Source organism: Lissotriton helveticus, chromosome 1_1 (assembly GCF_964261635.1).
Source record: "Lissotriton helveticus chromosome 1_1, aLisHel1.1, whole genome shotgun sequence".
Taxonomy (NCBI): Eukaryota; Metazoa; Chordata; class Amphibia; order Caudata; family Salamandridae; genus Lissotriton; species Lissotriton helveticus.
This window is the reverse complement of record NC_136057.1, coordinates 439,179,576-439,198,786: the sequence shown is the minus strand read 5'-3', so window position 1 is coordinate 439,198,786 and position 19,211 is coordinate 439,179,576. Positions and strand designations below refer to the sequence as shown.

The 19,211-nt window shown below is 46.9% G+C and overlaps 1 protein-coding gene across 1 annotated transcript in view; it reads left to right on the top strand.

Moving 5' to 3' along the window:
* Positions 1 to 5,163, top strand: part of LOC144762376 (endogenous retrovirus group PABLB member 1 Env polyprotein-like) — a 35,179-nt gene extending 30,016 nt beyond the window's left edge. The window contains exon 2 of the mRNA XM_078647549.1: positions 3,740 to 5,163. Coding sequence (XP_078503675.1) covers positions 3,740 to 5,163 — 1,424 coding nt within the window. The remainder of the gene's footprint in view (positions 1 to 3,739) is intronic.
* Positions 5,164 to 19,211: the final 14,048 nt, after the last annotated feature.

The window sequence follows — 19,211 nt, the reverse complement described above, 5'->3', positions numbered from 1 at the left end:
CAGAGCATCAGAGATGGTTGTTACCCGATGCGTATGTACTTGCAGTGGTTACAATGGCTCATGGAATGGCTCACATCAGTGTGAAAGGGATTTGCAAGTTGTTGGCTCTAGTATGGCAAAATGCTGGAATTCCCAAGTGTGCGGAGAATGTGGTCAAGAATTGCATGGTGGGGGGAGGAGCCAAGATGGCGATCGAGATGGCTGTGTAAACGCTCGGCTCCGTGAGCCCTCTAACCCCGCGCATACATCCTGGCAATTATCCTGGGCCGTAACGGCATATTAATGTAGGCGAAGGATAACCTTCACTTACCGTTTGCTCCTGAGGCTTCTGCTTGCTGCAGACCTGTTGAAATGTCCCCGAATGTTTTGCGGCCTTCACGGAGCTGGGACCGGGGCCTCAAGTGCGACGAGTTGCCGGCCGCGACTACAACAACAGCGGCCTCTGGTGATGGTGAGGAGTCGGCCGGAGGGAACCGACGACCTGCTGGCCGATGGCGACAGTGCCGACCCAGCCCAACTTGCGGAGACCTCTGTCGGGAGTGCGATACAGCTGGGTCGCGGGGAGTGCATGATGCTTGGCCCCCACTCCGGTGTTGTATCCGGGCACACTAACGACTTTTACCGGAGTCAGCGTGCGGCCCCCAGGGAGCGGCGGAGTTTTTAGCCTTTTGGTGACTCTCCGCTGAGTAACCTGCCTTGACTTTTGAGATCCCGTTGTGAATCCTGTCCCTCCCTGGTGTGGGGCCCGGTCCCGAAGTGAGGTGGAGAAAGACGAGGCCGGATCAGCTAAGATGGCGGACAGCACCCTCTTACGTACACCTCATCCGGGCAGAGAATCCGATGTGAGGGAGAGTCCTGGGGTCTGTCGCCACGAGAAAGAGCCCACGTCCAGAGATATATTGGCTGCGTTAACAACCCTGTATGTGACCCTGAGCCGGGACACCTGGGATCTGGGAAGAAGGATGGCCGCCATTGTTGTCCCGCCGCTCCACATGGGCCTGGTTCAATCTCAAGGAAGCGCTGCTGTGCCCGCCTCTGCGTCAGTTAAGAATGTCCCAGCTGCGCCTACGTTCGTGGAGACGCCGATGGATCCGGTCCGTGATGCCGCTTTGGATTGCTCTGTTGTATGTGTGAGTGACTCGTCGGGGCCCTTCTCTGTACGGCGGCTGAAGACGCAATATCGATCCATAGTTTGGGCTGCCCCGGCGGCGTTTCAACGATTACTGGATTGTGTGACTCTTTCCTCCTGGCTGGTGAGACTGTATTCGGGCTGGGGGATGTTTCCGGTATCGTTACTGACACAGACGGATTTCTGCCATACGTCTTCGGCTGGATTTTGGGGGCTACAGTCCCATGGAGTAATGGCGCTGCCTGGTCCGCCCGGATCGGTTGGACCCTCCACACTGTTCTGTATACCGCTTGATGACTGGCTGCATGTGGGTACTATTGATAGAAAAGGCCAGGGGTGAGATCGTCTGGGACATGGAGGAACGCATTGTTGGCTGACGGTGTTTAGGGGGACGCTCAACGGGGATGTCATTGATTGCGTTGATAATTATTGCTTACTGTGGCTATTCAGACTTTGCTTTTATGATGCTTATAGCGCGCGATGGGTGCGGGGGGGCCGGGTGGTTTGATCGAGGGCCCTTCTCCACATTTGTTTCCTTCTTTTCCCTTTTTCTATTATTTTATATTTCGGGTTTCTCCTTTAGGGCGATAGGCATGCTGCTGGGGGAGGGGGGGGGTAGGCCGTAGCCTTTTGCAGGGGTGCAGGGTGGGGGTTAGGGGGAAAGGGGTTGTTTATTTGTTCTTTCTTTGTCTCTATGGCCCTTTGTCTTTTCTTCTTCTTGGTGTCGTCGTTTGTCATGTTTCCTACAGTCTGTCTTGTTTTAGGGGCTGGGGTGCTGTTTGCCACGACCTGTATGTGTTGTTTACATTTATCTTGACTCGTATGCCTCGCCCCCTTGTGTTTAGGAGTGTTCGCACTCTTTGCAGATTTCTGTTTCATATTGTTATTGTAGGACCATGTATCACCGTATGGCAATTATTCTGATGTTTTCCCTTTTTTATTTTTCTTCACTGTAAAATGAACCCTATTGAATCCTGATTATCACGCTGTACGCTTGAATACGAGTTATATCCTGGATACGTATCTGACCCCGAGTTACGGGTTGCTGTATCTTTCTATGTTGCTTTGCTGCACTTCCGATTTGACTAGCGGCCGGCCGGAAGGGTTGTAGGCCCATGCTTGTATTTCTGTGAAGTGATATTAAAGGTTCTCAAAAAAAAAAAATTGCATGGTGTGTCTGAAATACAATCCTGGTAGGGGAACCCCAACTCCAGCTGGTCATTTTGCACCTCCTACGTATCCGTTCGAGGTTTTGCAGCTAGATTTCATCCACATGGAGAGGTGCAACAATTTAAAATACGTACTCGTTGTTGTTTGTGCCTTTTCAAGATGGGTGGAAGCCTTCCCCCTAAAAGACAACACTGCCTTATCCACAGCTAAAGCCCTTGTGAAAGAGTTCTTCCCCAGGTTTGGAATGCCGAGAATGGTCTGGAGTGACAATGGGAGTGAATTTGTGGTTCGAGTGATGAAGAAAGTATGCGAAGGGCAAGGCATTCATCAGAAATTTCATGCTGCAAATCACCCCCAATCAGTTGGACTAGTAGAATGTTACAATGGCACTTTAAAACTTAAATTGGCCAAAATTCAAGCGAGCTCTGGTCTTAAATGGACTGACGCTCTACCTTTAGCACTCCTATCAACCAGAATGACTGTGCATTCGCGAGTGGGACTTAGTCCTTATGAGATCGTTTTTGGCCGCCCGGCCAACATATGGGGAGTGCCAAGGCCCACCAAATTCAGTGAAATTGAACACCCTGTTTTGCTTGACTACTTGTACGAATTGACGGCTAAATTGCGTGTTTTACATCAACAGGTGCATGATACACTGCCTCAAGTCTCTGAAGCTCCAGGACATCAGATCGATCCTGGATCCTGGGTTCTGGTGAAGAACTTTCAGCGAACAAAGAACGACCAGCCCAGGTGGACCGGCCCACACCTCGTCTTTCTTTCAACGAGATCAGCTGTTCGTGTAGAAGGGAAGAAGCACTGGATCCACGGCGTACACTGCAAGAGGGGGCCTTTACCTCTGCCGTACGACCGGTGGGTCCAGGAGGGTGTCGCCGACTCAGAGACTGAAACCGTGCCTCATTTTTCGCTTTTCAGTGATGCACGTATAAAAGGAACACTTACTGAGAAAGAAAGTGACAATATTTTGCAACCAGCTGTATCACCGTCAATTCGATTGGACACTACAGAACCTGAACTCCTTTTCCAAGACCAAACAGTACCTGGGAGAAATTGTTATAATTTGAGGCCGAGACCTATGGACAAATAAACAAAATTTTCCTTTTTCGCTATTTTTGAAAGCGCAGCTCTCCCATCTGAGAAACTTGCTTATTTTTTGTTTTTCGAACCGCCATTGGGTTCCGCTGCTAGGGTCGCGATTGCCCAAAGTCTTTGGGGTGCAGGTGACGACGTTAGGTTGACAGTTCTGGTTGGTCTAAGGGAGTTGCCCTAGACTGACAGAAGCATTCCTTAGCAGAAACAACCTACCATCGCGAGCAGCACTTTAGAGAGGATGGAGTTTTTCGAGATGGAGAGATCTGCCAAAACTGTGAACTTTAAAGCTAGAATATGTGACATGATGACCAAAAAAACGTTTTCTGATAGTATGCATTTTTGTTCTATTAAATGTAATGACGTTTTTTATTGGATACGTTTTATTCTCTTATCGAGTGACATTTGCACCCACTACACCGCCCATACCTCCTCCTTCTACTGTTTCCCCACACTCTTTTCAAACCCTTCCTGAACACGAATCCGCTAGGAGATTAGAGTTTATTAATAACTCCTTTGTTCAGCTTTTGCACCAACACCAACTAGTAATGAACACGACTAACTGTTGGGTGTGTGGTCTTATGCCTCACACAACGGATAAAGGTATCCCTTATCTGGTCCTGCCTTTCAGCCACAATGGTTCTGTGTGGGCATACAGAACAATGTTCATCTATGCACATGAAGTCTACCCCCTACTTTCTGTGGAAGACAATCCTAAGAATAGTGCTCTAGTTAAGGGTATAGTAGACATGATTAAGGAAGATATTTCCTACGAGACTATCCCTAGAGATGAGACACTAGTATTCATAGGATGGAACGTAACCGGATATGGAGCTACTCTGAGTGAGAAACAGCAAGCTAAGAGATCTTCCCCGATTTGGATTGTACCCCATCAGGGTCACCTGTGTCTGCAAGGTAATGGCAAGAATCCCAGAGCTCAGTTAGGGAAGAGCATCTGCACTGAAACATATGTTTTTGCATCTCAGACTTCCCCTTCGTTTTTAGCAGCTAAGGGTACCTATTTCATCTGCCATGATAGAGCCTATACATGGTTGCCCCCTGACTTTTCGGGCACATGTTTTGTTTCGTTCTTGCTGCCTCCCACCTACACAGCGGCGGCAGATTACCACAAGACAAGGATAGTTAGAGGTGTCTTCAGCGAAGAAGACACTGCAGGACAAGAATTTGGGGACTTCGTAAAGGGTTTTCTGCCGTTCTGGGGACCAATGGCTAACAGCAGGAACATAAGGCAATTGACAAGGGTGGTTGAATCCACCGTGGTTGAAACTGCCGGTGCCCTTAGTAACTTGACTGCTGAGCTCCAGTCGGATCGTCTCATGACCCTTCAGAACAGGGTCGCATTAGATGTCATACTTGCAGACCGAGGTGGGGTATGTAAATTGATCCAATCGAGTTGCTGTGTTTTCATTCCAGATAACGCTCCAACAGTATACCATGCCATCTCCAAACTGCATAAGATTTCCGAATCTATTCATGTGGATAAAGGAGATTGGTCGTTAATGGGATGGTTCTGGGAACTGATATCCGCCTGGGGATGGAAAATTCTGATGGTCATTGGGATGGTCTTAGCCATTCTTTTCCTGTTCTGTCTGTGCGTGCAGTGTGCTCCTGCAATATGTGGCCTCTGTGCTACATCATGTGTAAGGAAACCTGTATCAAGAGACGAGCTAAGTACTAGGATGATGTTACAGCAACATCTCAATGACTTTAGGAATATAGACCTGGACTCAGATTAGCATGAGGATAGGTTAATTGCCTATGTAAGGGCAAAAGGAGGGTTTGTAGTTCTGAAAATTCTGGACTCGTGAATAAAACTTCGTCGTAGCATGGCGATTTTTATATCAAAAGACCGAGAATGGCTAGTACACTATGTACAAGCATTTTCGTCATATTCGAGTGACGATTTCACCTCGAATTCGTCATTTTCGTCCTGAACCCTTGGCTTCCATTTTGTGTACGGCAGCCATTTTAGAGTTGCCCTCACATAGGCTTATAATACAGCTAAATTCACTTCCAAAGGACACGTACACCTTAATTGACTTCTCTCTGACCTGGGCAAGCTGGAACCATTGCCCCAGGCTGAACCTGCCCGGCCAGTTTCTTTCCCAGTGGCCGAGCGAGATAGCATCAAGGCACAACATGCCATAGAACTTTTCATCCCACACACACCCTGCCTAACCTTGCTCACACCTGTCCCTGATTCTTTACATATGTCTTGTTTTATGAGGAGGAGGTGCCCGTTTTTATTGGGGGTCCACCGATATCTGATGAAAATGTTGGGCCTTGCCGGGTAATTTGTTGTGGGCTGGACGAACTGAAATGTGGGATTGTCATCATGACTCTGCTTTTTCTTTGTAGTGAAAATATGTGAATGGCCTACTGTAAATTTAAGAATGTTTGCCTGAAGCATAATATTTTGTATAAAAAGAGGAGCCTGGCTTTGTAAGATTGAGCAGTCTCCTGAGAATATACACACCGTGCTGTTGTACTTCTAGGACGCCTGTTACTTGGTTGCAGCCAATAAATTCGATCTTTGACTTCACCTAGAAGACTCTGAGTTTCTGTGGTCTGAATCAGGAAAGTACTCGAGGTCTTAGGGTGTACCCTGACACCGCTGGGTTACCGGTTCGGTACCGGTTCTGAAAAACCCAGTACCTCAGCTGGCGCCCAACGTGGGGCGATACCAACGGTACCGGTCCAAGCCAGAGGTTCGTAAGGAGCATCGTGTGAAAATTCTGGAGGAAGGCCGCCACTTCATCGACCCCTGCATGTCGACGTGGTCCGAAAGTCTTTGCTGCGAGGTTCCCCGCTTCCCGACGGCTACGAAGGACTGCTGCCCTGGCTATCGCCCTGATTTGGACCCTTGATGTTTGATAGACCGAAATGATAGACGAGTCTTCTGGTGACGTCATCGATACCTCAGTTAAGTATAAGTGGAGCGTCTCCCAGTCCTTAATTGGTTCTTAGTTTTGGGTATCCCTTCGGGATCTTTGATTTGGAACTTGCAAGTACCAAAGCCGAAGGACTCGTGTATTAACGAGAATATCGTAATCGATAATCCTTTGAGGTTTGAAGCTAGACTAGTGAGCGAAGATGCCTGGTCTTAGCAGATTTGGAAATTTGTTTTGTCTTGGTTGTAATAGGGATTCCCGATTGGAGGACTCGTGTCCGGTTCCTCCGATTGGAACTCCAACTTATGAACTGTATGTGAAACATGGAGTAGGCCCCATCACATATAATGAAGTGTGGATCCGCTACACCAGAAAATATGGTGTTCTAAAATAGCCCCAATATGGTAGCTTTGACACGGAAATCCTAGATAATCTAGAAGTTAAACTCTTTAAGAAGAAAGCCCGGCCGGCGATGTTTGACTCTTTCCGCCTATGGCATAAGGAAGCCAAACAGAAGGAAATTACATTAGAGAAGAAAAATAAGAGAGAAAGGGGTATTTCGATAATGCAAGCTGCTATGCAGTTTAAAGATAACGAAGAAGAACAGATGAGTGAGCAGTTGCACAGGCAACGTAAAATGGTGATCGATAAATGTTATCCAGTTTTGCCGCCTCTTCTGCAAGATGCAGCAAAAGACCTTGAAAAAGATCCGCTAATGTCGCATTTGTTAAGTTCGCCACCCCCTTATGCACAGAATGCAACGGCACCTCCGCAACCTTTAGTTGCGCAACCTTTGGTTGTAATGCCTCCTGCTCCTCCACAACCACCAGCTGTTCTTCAGTTGGCTCCTATTCCTCCGGTGCAGCCTCCTCTAGGGCCACCGGCTTTGACATCTGCTCTGCCTTTACTTCTTACAACTTTAACTACTATAACGTCTACCACTCCTGGTATTCTTTCTGACACTGCCTCTGCGTCTGCCTCGCCTCACCCTGCTTTTCCGCTTGTCTTTTCATCGACTTCTCCTTCTGTTCGTCAGAGAGTGGCAAGTACTGTATGTATGTATGTATGTATTTTAATGCTTGTTAAGCGCAGCTGTCACCCAGCGGGTATCCTGGCGCTGAGATCAGTTCCACCATCAATTCTACAAATTAATCTGCTCTAGGGAAAAGAAAAGTTTTAAGGTCCTTTTTAAATAAAATCAAATTTGGACTGCTCCTCAGTTTTAGAGGTAGAGTGTTCCACATTGTGGCGGCCGTAAAACTAAAGGCGCGGCCACCCATTCTCACTCTGTTTATTCTAGGGACATTCACTAGGAAAGCTGAGGCGGATCTCAGAGGTCTGGCAGCCTGATACCACGAAAAAAGATTTTGCAATGGTATTGGTCCTTGACTATGCAGTGCCCCAAAAACCAGGCACATAGCTTTGTAGGAGATCCTCTGCTGGACCGGCAGCCAGTGCAAAGATGCCAGAGCTCCCGCAGAAGACGCCGAACGAGGTAGGGATAGGGCTAGTTTAGCCGCCATATTTTGAACCCTCTGTAATTTGTGGATCAAAACTTTTGGGGCTCCTAGAAGTAGTGCGTTACAGTAGTCTAACCTACTGAGGATGGTACTACGCACTACTTCTACTCTGGCATCCCGCGGGAGAAGCGGCAGTATCCTCCGTAAAGCACGGAGCAGGCCCATACATGTCCCAACAGTCCTGTTCTCTCGTCAGAGAGTGGCAAGTACTGTCACTAGTCTTCTGTATCCTTTCTTTGGAGCAACAAGTGCAACTCCTGACACAGAGCGTAAGCAGTTGCGTAGCCAACTGCCTGATTCTAGGGAGAAGGAGACATTGAATTATTTGGCGCATGAATGGGTTACTGAACCAACGAGGTATGGGCTAGAGTCTGTTATGGATGTCTTCCATCAGTGGGAAGAACCGAGGCAGAGATAAGTTTTTGAGAAAATGTGTACTTTCCTTTCTGAGGATTGAGAGGAAAATGATTTGGAGTCCAATCCGTCTGAGTTGTGCCATGTACGGTTCGAGTTTGGGAAAGGCGCAATTGTGGGTACAGATGTTAAGAAAGCATTTGCGACGTTGTTGTCGCTTAGGACTGAAGGTGTTTCCAAGTCGTTGTTTGAGTCTGATTCTTCTGTTAAGAAGAAAGATAGACAGTATCCCATGAGAGAAGTTCCCCCACAATGGAGGGAAGGGGACGCAAATGCTAACCCACCTATTCAGCCTCATTTTCAGCGTGTATGGGTACATGTTCCTTGGAAGCGAGCTGAAGTTTTGGCCCTTAAACAGACATTGCCTGATCCCCGTAAGAATCCTGCAGGGTATTACAAGGAATTGTCACAGACTGCAGGTTCATGCATCATGAATTTAGCTGACATAGACATGTTGTTTGGGAATGTTGTTCCACAGCCTTTATGGGGAAAGATTTGTCATACAGATCATGATCAAGAGTTGGGTGACTCATGGGCTAATATTGCTGCTGCGGATGCCCGACAAGTTGGTGGTGCTAAACCCGAGCCTTTAGTAACAGAACTTCCTGGTAAGATCATTGATTACATGAAAACTATAATGCCTGCAATGCGTGTGAATTGGGATAAATTGTCTGCGTGTAAGCAGAAGAAAGATGAAACGGTGTCTGATTTCTTCACCAGGTTTGAAGAAACGTTTGTCGACCACAGTGGTCAAGATATGAGCACAGAAGGTGGCCAACGGTTGTTCATCGATAAATTTGTGCATAATTTGCTTCCCGAGTTGTGTAAAAAGTTAAAGGATTCAGAGAGTTCTTGGGCAGTTTCCTCTTCAGCACAAATATTGGCTACTGCACAATATTACGAAAATCGAGATAAAGATGAGAAAGATAGAGCAGAAAAGAAAACGAAAGAGTTGAAAATGAAGGTTCTGTTACAGCAAGCATATCCGCCACGTGGTGGTCAAAATAGTGGTGGTCAGAGTAACTATCAGAATAACTATCAGCAACCTCAACAGTTTCAGAGGAACTCGCAAAGAGTCGAGTATACTCAACCACGTGTCCCTTTAGGTCCCAATCAGTGTTCATATTGTAAGGAAGAGGGTCATTTTAAGTATAGTTGCCCTATTTTGTTACAGCGTGGAAATGGTGTTTCTGGCGCAAGAGGTCGAGGTGTTCAACAAGCTCCTAGAGGTAGAGGACGTGGAAATTTTCCCCAGAACGCGCGTTCCTTTCCGCCTCAAAATTCAATGAATAGTTTTGATCAGCAGAATAACGCGTCTGGTAGGACGGCTCAGTACTATGCTGATGACTACTATGCAGAAGATGAGCACATGGCAGGTAATGATTGCTAGGACAGCCGTAGACAAAGAGAGGGAGTTGTTTCAGTTCCAGTAGATCAGAGTGGACCATATGTTGAGGTGATTACATCAGGTGTGTCAGAGCCTTTTCTATTGGATACTGGTGCTACAAAGAGTTCTATTATGCACTCTAAACTCCCTGGCGCACCTTTGTCTGACAAAACGAATGTATCAGTAGGTTTCTCTGGCGCCCCAGTTAGAAATCCGATTTCTGACCCTTTGTCCCTTTCTGTTGGACCTTGTGAATTCGAAGCACCCCTTATTTTAACGACAGGTTGTGGTGAAAACTTGTTAGGATTGGATCTGTTAAAAAGATTGTATGCGACTTTGTACTGTTCTCCTTCGGGAGTACAACTTACACTGGGTAAGAAAGTGGTTTCTCCAATGTGTTTGTCAAGGGATAAACTTCCAACAGAATTGTCGTTTCTTCCTAAAAATCTTTGGGCTACTGGTCCTAATGATGTAGGTCTTTTCGAAATACCGCGATATGTTGTAACATTGAAAGCCAATGTTAAAATGCCACGCATTCCCCAATACAAAATTTCTAGTGAAGGTGAGAAAGCGTTGTTAGCGATCATTTATGATCTGATTGAAAAAGATGTAATTGAAGAGACAAAAGGCAACGTTTGCAATAGTCCTGTTCTGCCTGTTTTGAAACAAACTGATCCTTCCCAGCCACCTGTTTACAGATTTGTGATTGATCTTAGAGAGGTGAATAAAATAGTTGTGCCACAATTTCCAGTTGTTCCTGACATCACTGCCCTATTGACTATGATTCCAGCTTCTGCCACCTGGTTTTCGGTGATTGACTTGAAGAATGCTTTCTTCAGCATCCCGATTGCAGAGGAGAGTAGGGATATTTTTGGCTTCAGTTTAGGAGGTCGAAGCTTCCGCTTTAAACGCGCTCCCCAGGGCTACTGTGAAAGTCCATCGATATATAGTCGGGCTCTAAAAACACAGCTTGATACGATTGTTTTACCTGATGGCGCTACCCTCATTCAGTATGTTGATGATTTGCTTGTTGCTGCAGATACTGAGGAAATCTGTAAAGAAGCCACGTTGTCATTGTTGCGTCATTTGTGTGATCTGCATCACAAAGTGTCTCTCTCAAAATTGCAATATTGTCGACAAGAAGTGACCTACTTAGGTCATCTCTTATCGAAGGAGGGAAGGAAACTGACCCCAGAAAGAATTCAGGCAATAGCAAAATTGAGTGTGCCAAGAACACAGAGAGAAGTGCGTGCTTTCTTGGGCATTACATCATATTGCAGGCAATGGAGACCAAATTTTTCGTTATTGGCCAAACCTTTGGTGGCATTAACTTGTAAAGATACACCGAATCCCGTCCCATGGTCTGAAGAGTGTCAGAAAAGTTTTTCTGAATTGCGCAGTGCATTATGTTCGGCTCCTGTGTTGGGTACCCCCGACTACAGTAAGCCCTTTACATTGTATGTCCATGAGAAGGAAGGTAGTGCATTATCAGTGTTGACACAGTTGTTTGGAGACAAGCAGCGTCCATGCGCGTATTTTTCGTCGACTTTGAACCCGGTAGCTAAAGCATTGCCGAGTTGTTTAAGAGCAACAGCAGCAGCAGCTGTTTCTATTCGACAGTCTGCTGGTTTAGTGATGAATAACACGTTAATTGTGATGGTTCCACATGCAGTGGACACGTTGTTAAACAGAACCAAGACACAGCACTTAACTAGTGCTCGATTGTCAGGTTACGAGTTAACATTGTTAGCGAGTCATGTGCACATAAAAAGATGCAACACACTTAACCCAGCTACGTTGTTGCCGATTGTAGAGGAATTAGATGATTCAGAACAGCATGATTGTTTTTTTAGATCAGAAGAAGAAACGGAAGGGGGAATAGACCTCCAGGATACTCCCCTTGCAAAGTGTGATGGTACCTTATAGGTGGATGGTTCATGCTTCAAGCTTTCGAATGGTGATACGACTGCAGCATATGCTGTCACGACTTTGCATACAATTGTTGAAGCTGCACGTATCCCACATAATTCAGCTCAAGCAGCAGAATTGATTGCACTTACGAGAGCATGTGTATTGTCGAAAGGAATGAAAGTAACCATCTATACCGACAGCCTGTATGCATTTGGTGTGGCTCACAGTTTTGGACGATTGTGGAAAGAACGTGGGTTCCTGACTTCGCATGGAGCTAAGATTCAGCATGGTCAGTTGGTGAATGAGCTTCTTGAGTCACTGACTTTGCCGCTGCAAGTTGCGATTGTGAAATGTAGCGCACACAAGAAGGTGACTGATGATGTTGGTCGTGGAAATGCATTTGCTGACGAAATCGCAAAAGAAACAGCGAGGAATGTGATGAGCCGAATGTATGTTGCAGGCCCTGCAAGATGGGTTGGTGATGTTGGAATGTGTGAAGACACGATAGAGAGTGTGAAATCTATTCAAGCTGAAGCTACAGAGAAAGAGTTGAGTGTGTGGAGAGAAAGTACGGGTAAATTGGATGCCAATGGTTGTTGGGTTGAATTGTCAGAGCATCAGAGATGGTTGTTACCCGATGCGTATGTGCTTGCAGTGGTTACAATGGCTCATGGAATGGCTCACATCAGTGTGAAAGGGATTTGCAAGTTGTTGGCTCTAGTATGGCAAAATGCTGGAATTCCCAAGTGTGCGGAGAATGTGGTCAAGAATTGCCTGGTGGGGGGAGGAGCCAAGATGGCGATCGAGATGGCTGTGTAAACGCTCGGCTCCGTGAGCCCTCTCACCCCGCGCATACATCCTGGCAATTATCCTGGGCCGTAACGGCATATTTATGTAGGCGAAGTATAACCTTCACTTACTGTTTGCTCCTGAGGCTTCTGCTTGCTGCAGACCCGTTGAAATGTCCCCGAATGTTTTGCGGCCTTCACGGAGCTGGGACCGGGGCCTCGAGTGCGACGAGTGGCCGGCCGCGACTACAACAACAGCGGCCTCTGGTGATGGTGAGGAGTCGGCCGGAGGGGACTGACGACCTGCTGGCCGATGGCGACAGTGCCGACCCAGCCTAACTTGCGGAGACCTCTGTCGGGAGTGCGATACAGCTAGGTCGCGGGGAGTGCATGATGCTTGGCCCCCACTCCGGTGTTGTATCCGGGCACACTAACGACTTTTGCCGGAGTCAGCGTGCGGCCCCCAGGGAGCGGCGGAGTTTTTAGCCTTTTGGTGACTCTCCGCTGAGTAACCTGCCTTGACTTTTGAGATCCCGTTGTGAATCCTGTCCCTCCCTGGTGTGGGGCCCGGTCCCGAAGTGAGGTGGAGAAAGACGAGGCCGGATCAGCTAAGATGGCGGACAGCGCCCTCTTACGCACACCTCATCCGGGCAGAGAATCCGATGTGAGGGAGAGTCCTGGGGTCTGTTGCCACGAGAAAGAGCCCACGTCCAGAGATATATTGGCTGCGTTAACAACCCTGTATGTGACCCTAAGCCGGGACACCTGGGATCTGGGAAGAAGGATGGCCGCCATTGTTGTCCCGCCGCTCCACATGGGCCTGGTTCAATCTCAAGGAAGCGCTGCTGTGCCCGCCTCTGCGTCAGTTAAGAATGTCCCAGCTGCGCCTACATTCGTGGAGACGCCGATGGATCCGGTCCGTGATGCCGCTTTGGATTGCTCTGTTGTATGTGTGAGTGACTCGTCGGGGCCCTTCTCTGTACGGCGGCTGAAGACACAATATCGATCCATAGTTTGGGCTGCCCCGGTGGCGTTTCAACGATTACTGGATTGTGTGACTCTTTCCTCCTGGCTGGTGAGACTGTATTCGGGCTGGGGGATGTTTCCGGTATCGTTACTGACAAAGACGGATTTCCGCCATACGTCTTCGGCTGGGTTTTGGGGGCTACAGTCCCATGGAGTGATGGCGCTGCCCGGTCCGCCCGGATCGGTTGGACCCTCCACACTGTTCTGTATACCGCTTGATGACTGGCTGCATGTGGGTAATATTGATAGAAAAGGCCAGGGGTGAGATCGTCTGGGACATGGAGGAACGCATTGTTGGCTGACGGTGTTTAGGGGGACGCTCAACGGGGATGTCATTGATTGCGTTGATAATTATTGCTTACTGTGGCTATTCAGACTTTGCTTTTATGATGCTTATAGCGCGCGATGGGTGCGGGGGGGCCGGGTGGTTTGATCGAGGGCCCTTCTCCACATTTGTTTCCTTCTTTTTCCCTTTTTCTATTATTCTATATTTCGGGTTTCTCCTTTAGGGCGATAGGCACGCTGCTGGGGGGGGGTAGGCCGTAGCCTTCTGCAGGGGTGCAGGGGGGGGGGTTAGGGGGAAAGGGGTTGTTTATTTGTTCTTTCTTTGTCTCTATGGCCCTTTGTCTTTTCTTCTTCTTGGTGTAGTCGTTTGTCATGTTTCCTACAGTCTGTCTTGTTTTAGGGGCTGGGGTGCTGTTTGCCACGACCTGTATGTGTTGTTTACATTTATCCTGACTCGTATGCCTCGCCCCCTTGTCTTTAGGAGTGTTCGCACTCTTTGCAGATTTCTGTTTCATATTGTTATTGTAGGACCATGTATCACCGTATGGCAATTATTCTGATGTTTTCCCTTTTTTATTTTTCTTCACTGTAAAATGAACCCTATTGAATCCTGATTATCATGCTGTACGCTTGAATACGAGTTATATCCTGGATACATATCTGACCCCGAGTTACGGGTTGCTGTATCTTTCTATGTTGCTTTGCTGCACTTTCGATTTGACTAGCGGCCGGCCGGAAGGGTTGTAGGCCCATGCTTGTATTTCTGTGAAGTGATAATAAAGGTTCTCAAAAAAAAAAAAAAAAAAGAATTGCATGGTGTGTCTGAAATACAATCCTGGTAGGGGAAACCCAACTCCAGCTGGTCATTTTGCACCTCCTACGTATCCGTTCGAGGTTTTGCAGCTAGATTTCATCCACATGGAGAGGTGCAACAATTTAAAATACGTACTCGTTGTTGTTTGTGCCTTTTCAAGATGGGTGGAAGCCTTCCCCCTAAAAGACAACACTGCCTTTTCCACAGCTAAAGCCCTTGTAAAAGAGTTCTTCCCCAGGTTTGGAATGCCGAGAATGGTCTGGAGTGACAATGGGAGTGAATTTATGGTTCGAGTGATGAAGAAAGTATGCGAAGGGCAAGGCATTCATCAGAAATTTCACGCTGCTAATCACCCCCAATCAGCTGGACTAGTAGAATGTTACAATGGCACTTTAAAACTTAAATTGGCCAAAATTCAAGCGAGCTCTGGTCTTAAATGGACTGACGCTCTACCTTTAGCACTCCTATAAACCAGAATGACTGTGCATTCGCGAGTGGGACTTAGTCCTTATGAGATAGTTTTTGGCCGCCCGGCCAACATATGGGGAGTGCCAAGGCCCACCAAATTCAGTGAAATTGAACACCCTGTTTTGCTTGACTACTTGTACGAATTGACGGCTAAATTGCGTGTTTTACATCAACAGGTGCATGATACACTGCCTCAAGTCTCTGAAGCTCCAGGACATCAGATCGATCCTGGATCCTGGGTTCTGGTGAAGAACTTTCAGCGAACAAAGAACGACCAGCCCAGGTGGACCGGCCCACACCTCGTCCTTCTTTCAACGAGATCAGCTGTTCGTGTAGAAGGGAAGAAGCACTGGATCCACGGCGTACACTGCAAGAGGGGGCCTTTACCTCTGCCGTACGACCGGTGGGTCCAGGAGGGTGTCGCCGACTCAGAGACTGAAACCGTGCCTCGTTTTTCGCTTTTCAGTGATGCACGTATAAAAGGAACACTTACTGAGAAAGAAAGTGACAATATTTTGCAACCAGCTGTATCACCGTCAATTCGATTGGACACTACAGAACCTGAACTCCTTTTCCAAGACCAAACAGTACCTGGGAGAAATTGTTATAATTTGAGGCCGAGACCTATGGACAAATAAACAAAATTTTCCTTTTTCGCTATTTTTGAAAGCGCAGCTCTCCCATCTGAGAAACTTGCTTATTTTTTGTTTTTCGAACCGCCATTCGGGTTCCGCTGCTAGGGTCGCGATTGCCCAAAGTCTTTGGGGTGCAGCTGACGACGTTAGGTCGACAGTTCTGGTTGGTCTAAGGGAGTTGCCCTAGACTGACAGAAGCATTCCTTAGCAGAAACAACCTACCATCGCGAGCAGCACTTTAGAGAGGATGGAGTTTTTCGAGATGGAGAGATCTGCCAAAACTGTGAACTTTAAAGCTAGAATATGTGAAATGATGACCAAAAAACTTTTTCTGATAGTATGCATTTTTGTTCTATTAAATGTAATGACGTTTTTTATTGGATACGTTTTATTCTCTTATCGAGTGACATTTGCACCCACTACACCGCCCATACCTCCTCCTTCTACTGTTTCCCCACACTCTTTTCAAACCCTTCCTGAACACGAATCCGCTAGGAGATTAGAGTTTATTAATAACTCCTTTGTTCAGCGTTTGCACCAACACCAACTAGTAATGAACACGACTAACTGTTGGGTGTGTGGTCTTATGCCTCACACAACGGATAAAGGTATCCCTTATCTGGTCCTGCCTTTCAGCCACAATGGTTCTGTGTGGGCATACAGAACAATGTTCATCTATGCACATGAAGTCTACCCCCTACGTTCTGTGGAAGACAATCCTAAGAATAGTGCTCTAGTAAGGGTATAGTAGACATGATTAAGGAAGATATTTCCTACGAGACTATCCCTAGAGATGAGACACTAGTATTCATAGGATGGAACGTAACCGGATATGGAGCTACTCTGAGTGAGAAACAGTAAGCTAAGAGATCTTCCCCGATTTGGATTGTACCCCATCAGGGTCACCTGTGTCTGCAAGGTAATGGCAAGAATCCCAGAGCTCAGTTAGGGAAGAGCATCTGCACTGAAACAAATGTTTTTGCATCTCAGACTTCCCCTTCGTTTTTAGCAGCTAAGGGTACCTATTTCATCTGCCATGATATAGCCTATACATGGTTGCCCCCTGACTTTTCGGGCACATGTTTTGTTTCGTTCCTGCTACCTCCCACCTACACAGCGGCGGCAGATTACCACAAGACAAGGATAGTTAGAGGTGTCTTCAGCGAAGAAGACACTGCAGGACAAGAATTTGGGGACTTCGTAAAGGGTTTTCTGCCGTTCTGGGGACCAATGGCTAACAGCAGGAACATAAGGCAATTGACAAGGGTGGTTGAATCCACCGTGGTTGAAACTGCCGGTGCCCTTAGTAACTTGACTGCTGAGCTCCAGTCGGATCGTCTCATGACCCTTCAGAACAGGGTCGCATTAGATGTCATACTTGCAGACCGAGGTGGGGTATGTAAATTGATCCAATCGAGTTGCTGTGTTTTCATTCCAGATAACGCTCCAACAGTATACCAGGCCATCTCCAAACTGCATAAGATTTCCGAATCTATTCATGTGGATAAAGGAGATTGGTCGTTAATGGGATGGTTCTGGGAACTGATATCCGCCTGGGGATGGAAAATTCTGATGGTCATTGGGATGGTCTTAGCCATTCTTTTCCTGTTCTGTCTGTGCGTGCAGTGTGCTCCTGCAATATGTGGCCTCTGTGCTACATCATGTGTAAGGAAACCTGTATCAAGAGACGAGCTAAGTACTAGGATGATGTTACAGCAACATCTCAATGACTTTAGGAATATAGACCTGGACTCAGATTAGCATGAGGATAGGTTAATTGCCTATGTAAGGGCAAAAGGAGGGTTTGTAGTTCTGAAAATTCTGGACTCATGAATAAAACTTCGTCGTAGCATGGCGATTTTTATATCAAAAGACCGAGAATGGCTAGTACAGTATGTACAAGCATTTTCGTCATATTCGAGTGACGATTTCACCTCGAATTCGTCATTTTTGTCCTGAACCCTTGGCTTCCATTTTGTGTACGGCAGCCATTTTAGAGTTGCCCTCACATAGGCTTATAATACAGCTAAATTCGATTCCAAAGGACACGTACACCTTAATTGACTTCTCTCTGACCTGGGCAAGCTGGAACCATTGCCCCAGGCTGAACCTGCCCGGCCAGTTTCTTTCCCAGTGGCCGAGCGAGATAGCATCAAGGCACAACATGCCATAAAACTTTTCATCGCACACACACCCTGCCTAACCTTGCTCACACCTGTCCCTGATTCTTTACATATGTCTTGTTTTATGAGGAGGAGGTGCCCGTTTTTATTGGGGGTCCACCGATATCTGATGAAAATGTTGGGCCTTGCCGGGTAATTTGTTGTGGGCTGGACGAACTGAAATGTGGGATTGTCATCATGACTCTGCTTTTTCTTTGTAGTGAAAATATGTGGATGGCCTACTGTAAATTTAAGAATGTTTGCCTGAAGCATAATATTTTGTATAAAAAGAGGAGCCTGGCTTTGTAAGATTGAGCAGTCTTCTGAGAATATACACACCGTGCTGTTGTACTTCTAGGACGCCTGTTACTTGGTTGCAGCCAATAAATTCGATCTTTGACTTCACCTAGAAGACTCTGAGTTTCTGTGGTCTGAATCAGGAAAGTACTCGAGGTCTTAGGGTGTACCCTGACACCGCTGGGTTACCGGTTCGGTACCGGTTCTGAAAAACCCAGTACCTCAGCTGGCGCCCAACGTGGGGCGATACCAACGGTACCGGTCCAAGCCAGAGGTTCGTAAGGAGCATCGTGTGAAAATTCTGGAGGAAGGCCGCCACTTCATCGACCCCTGCATGTCGACTTGGTCCGAAAGTCTTTGCTGCGAGGTTCCCCGCTTCCCGACAGCTACGAAGGACTGCTGCCCTGGCTATCGCCCTGATTTGGACCCTTGATGTTTGATAGAGCGAAACGATAGACGAGTCTTCTGGTGACGTCATCGATACCTCAATTAAGTATAAGTGGAGCGTCTCCCAGTCCTTAGTTGGTTCTTAGTTTTGGGTATCCCTTCGGGATCTTTGATTTGGAACTTGCAAGTACCAAAGCCGAAGGACTCGTGTATTCACCAGAATATCGTAATCGATAATCCTTTGAGGTTTGAAGCTAGACTAGTGAGCGAAGATGCCTAGTCTTAGCAGATTTGGAAATTTGTTTTGTCTTGGTTGTAATAGGGATTCCCGATTGGAGGACTCGTGTCCGGTTCCTCCGATTGGAACTCCAACTTATGAACTGTATGTGAAACATGGAGTAGGCCCCATCACATATAATGAAGTGTGGATCCGCTACACCAGAAAATATGGTGTTCTAAAATGGACCCAATATGGTAGCTTTGACACGGAAATCCTAGATAATCTAGAAGTTAAACTCTTTAAGAAGAAAGCCCGGCCGGCGATGTTTGACTCTTTCCGTCTATGGCGTAAGGAAGCCAAACAGAAGGAAATTAAATTAGAGAAGAAAAATAAGATAGAAAGGGGAATTTCGATAATGCAAGCTGCTATGCAGTTTAAAGATAACGAAGAAGAACAGATGAGTGAGCAGTTGCACAGGCAACGTAAAATGGTGATCGATAAATGTTATCCAGTTTTGCCGCCTCTTCAGCAAGATGCAGCAAAAGACCTTGAAAAAGATCCGCTAATGTCGCATTTGTT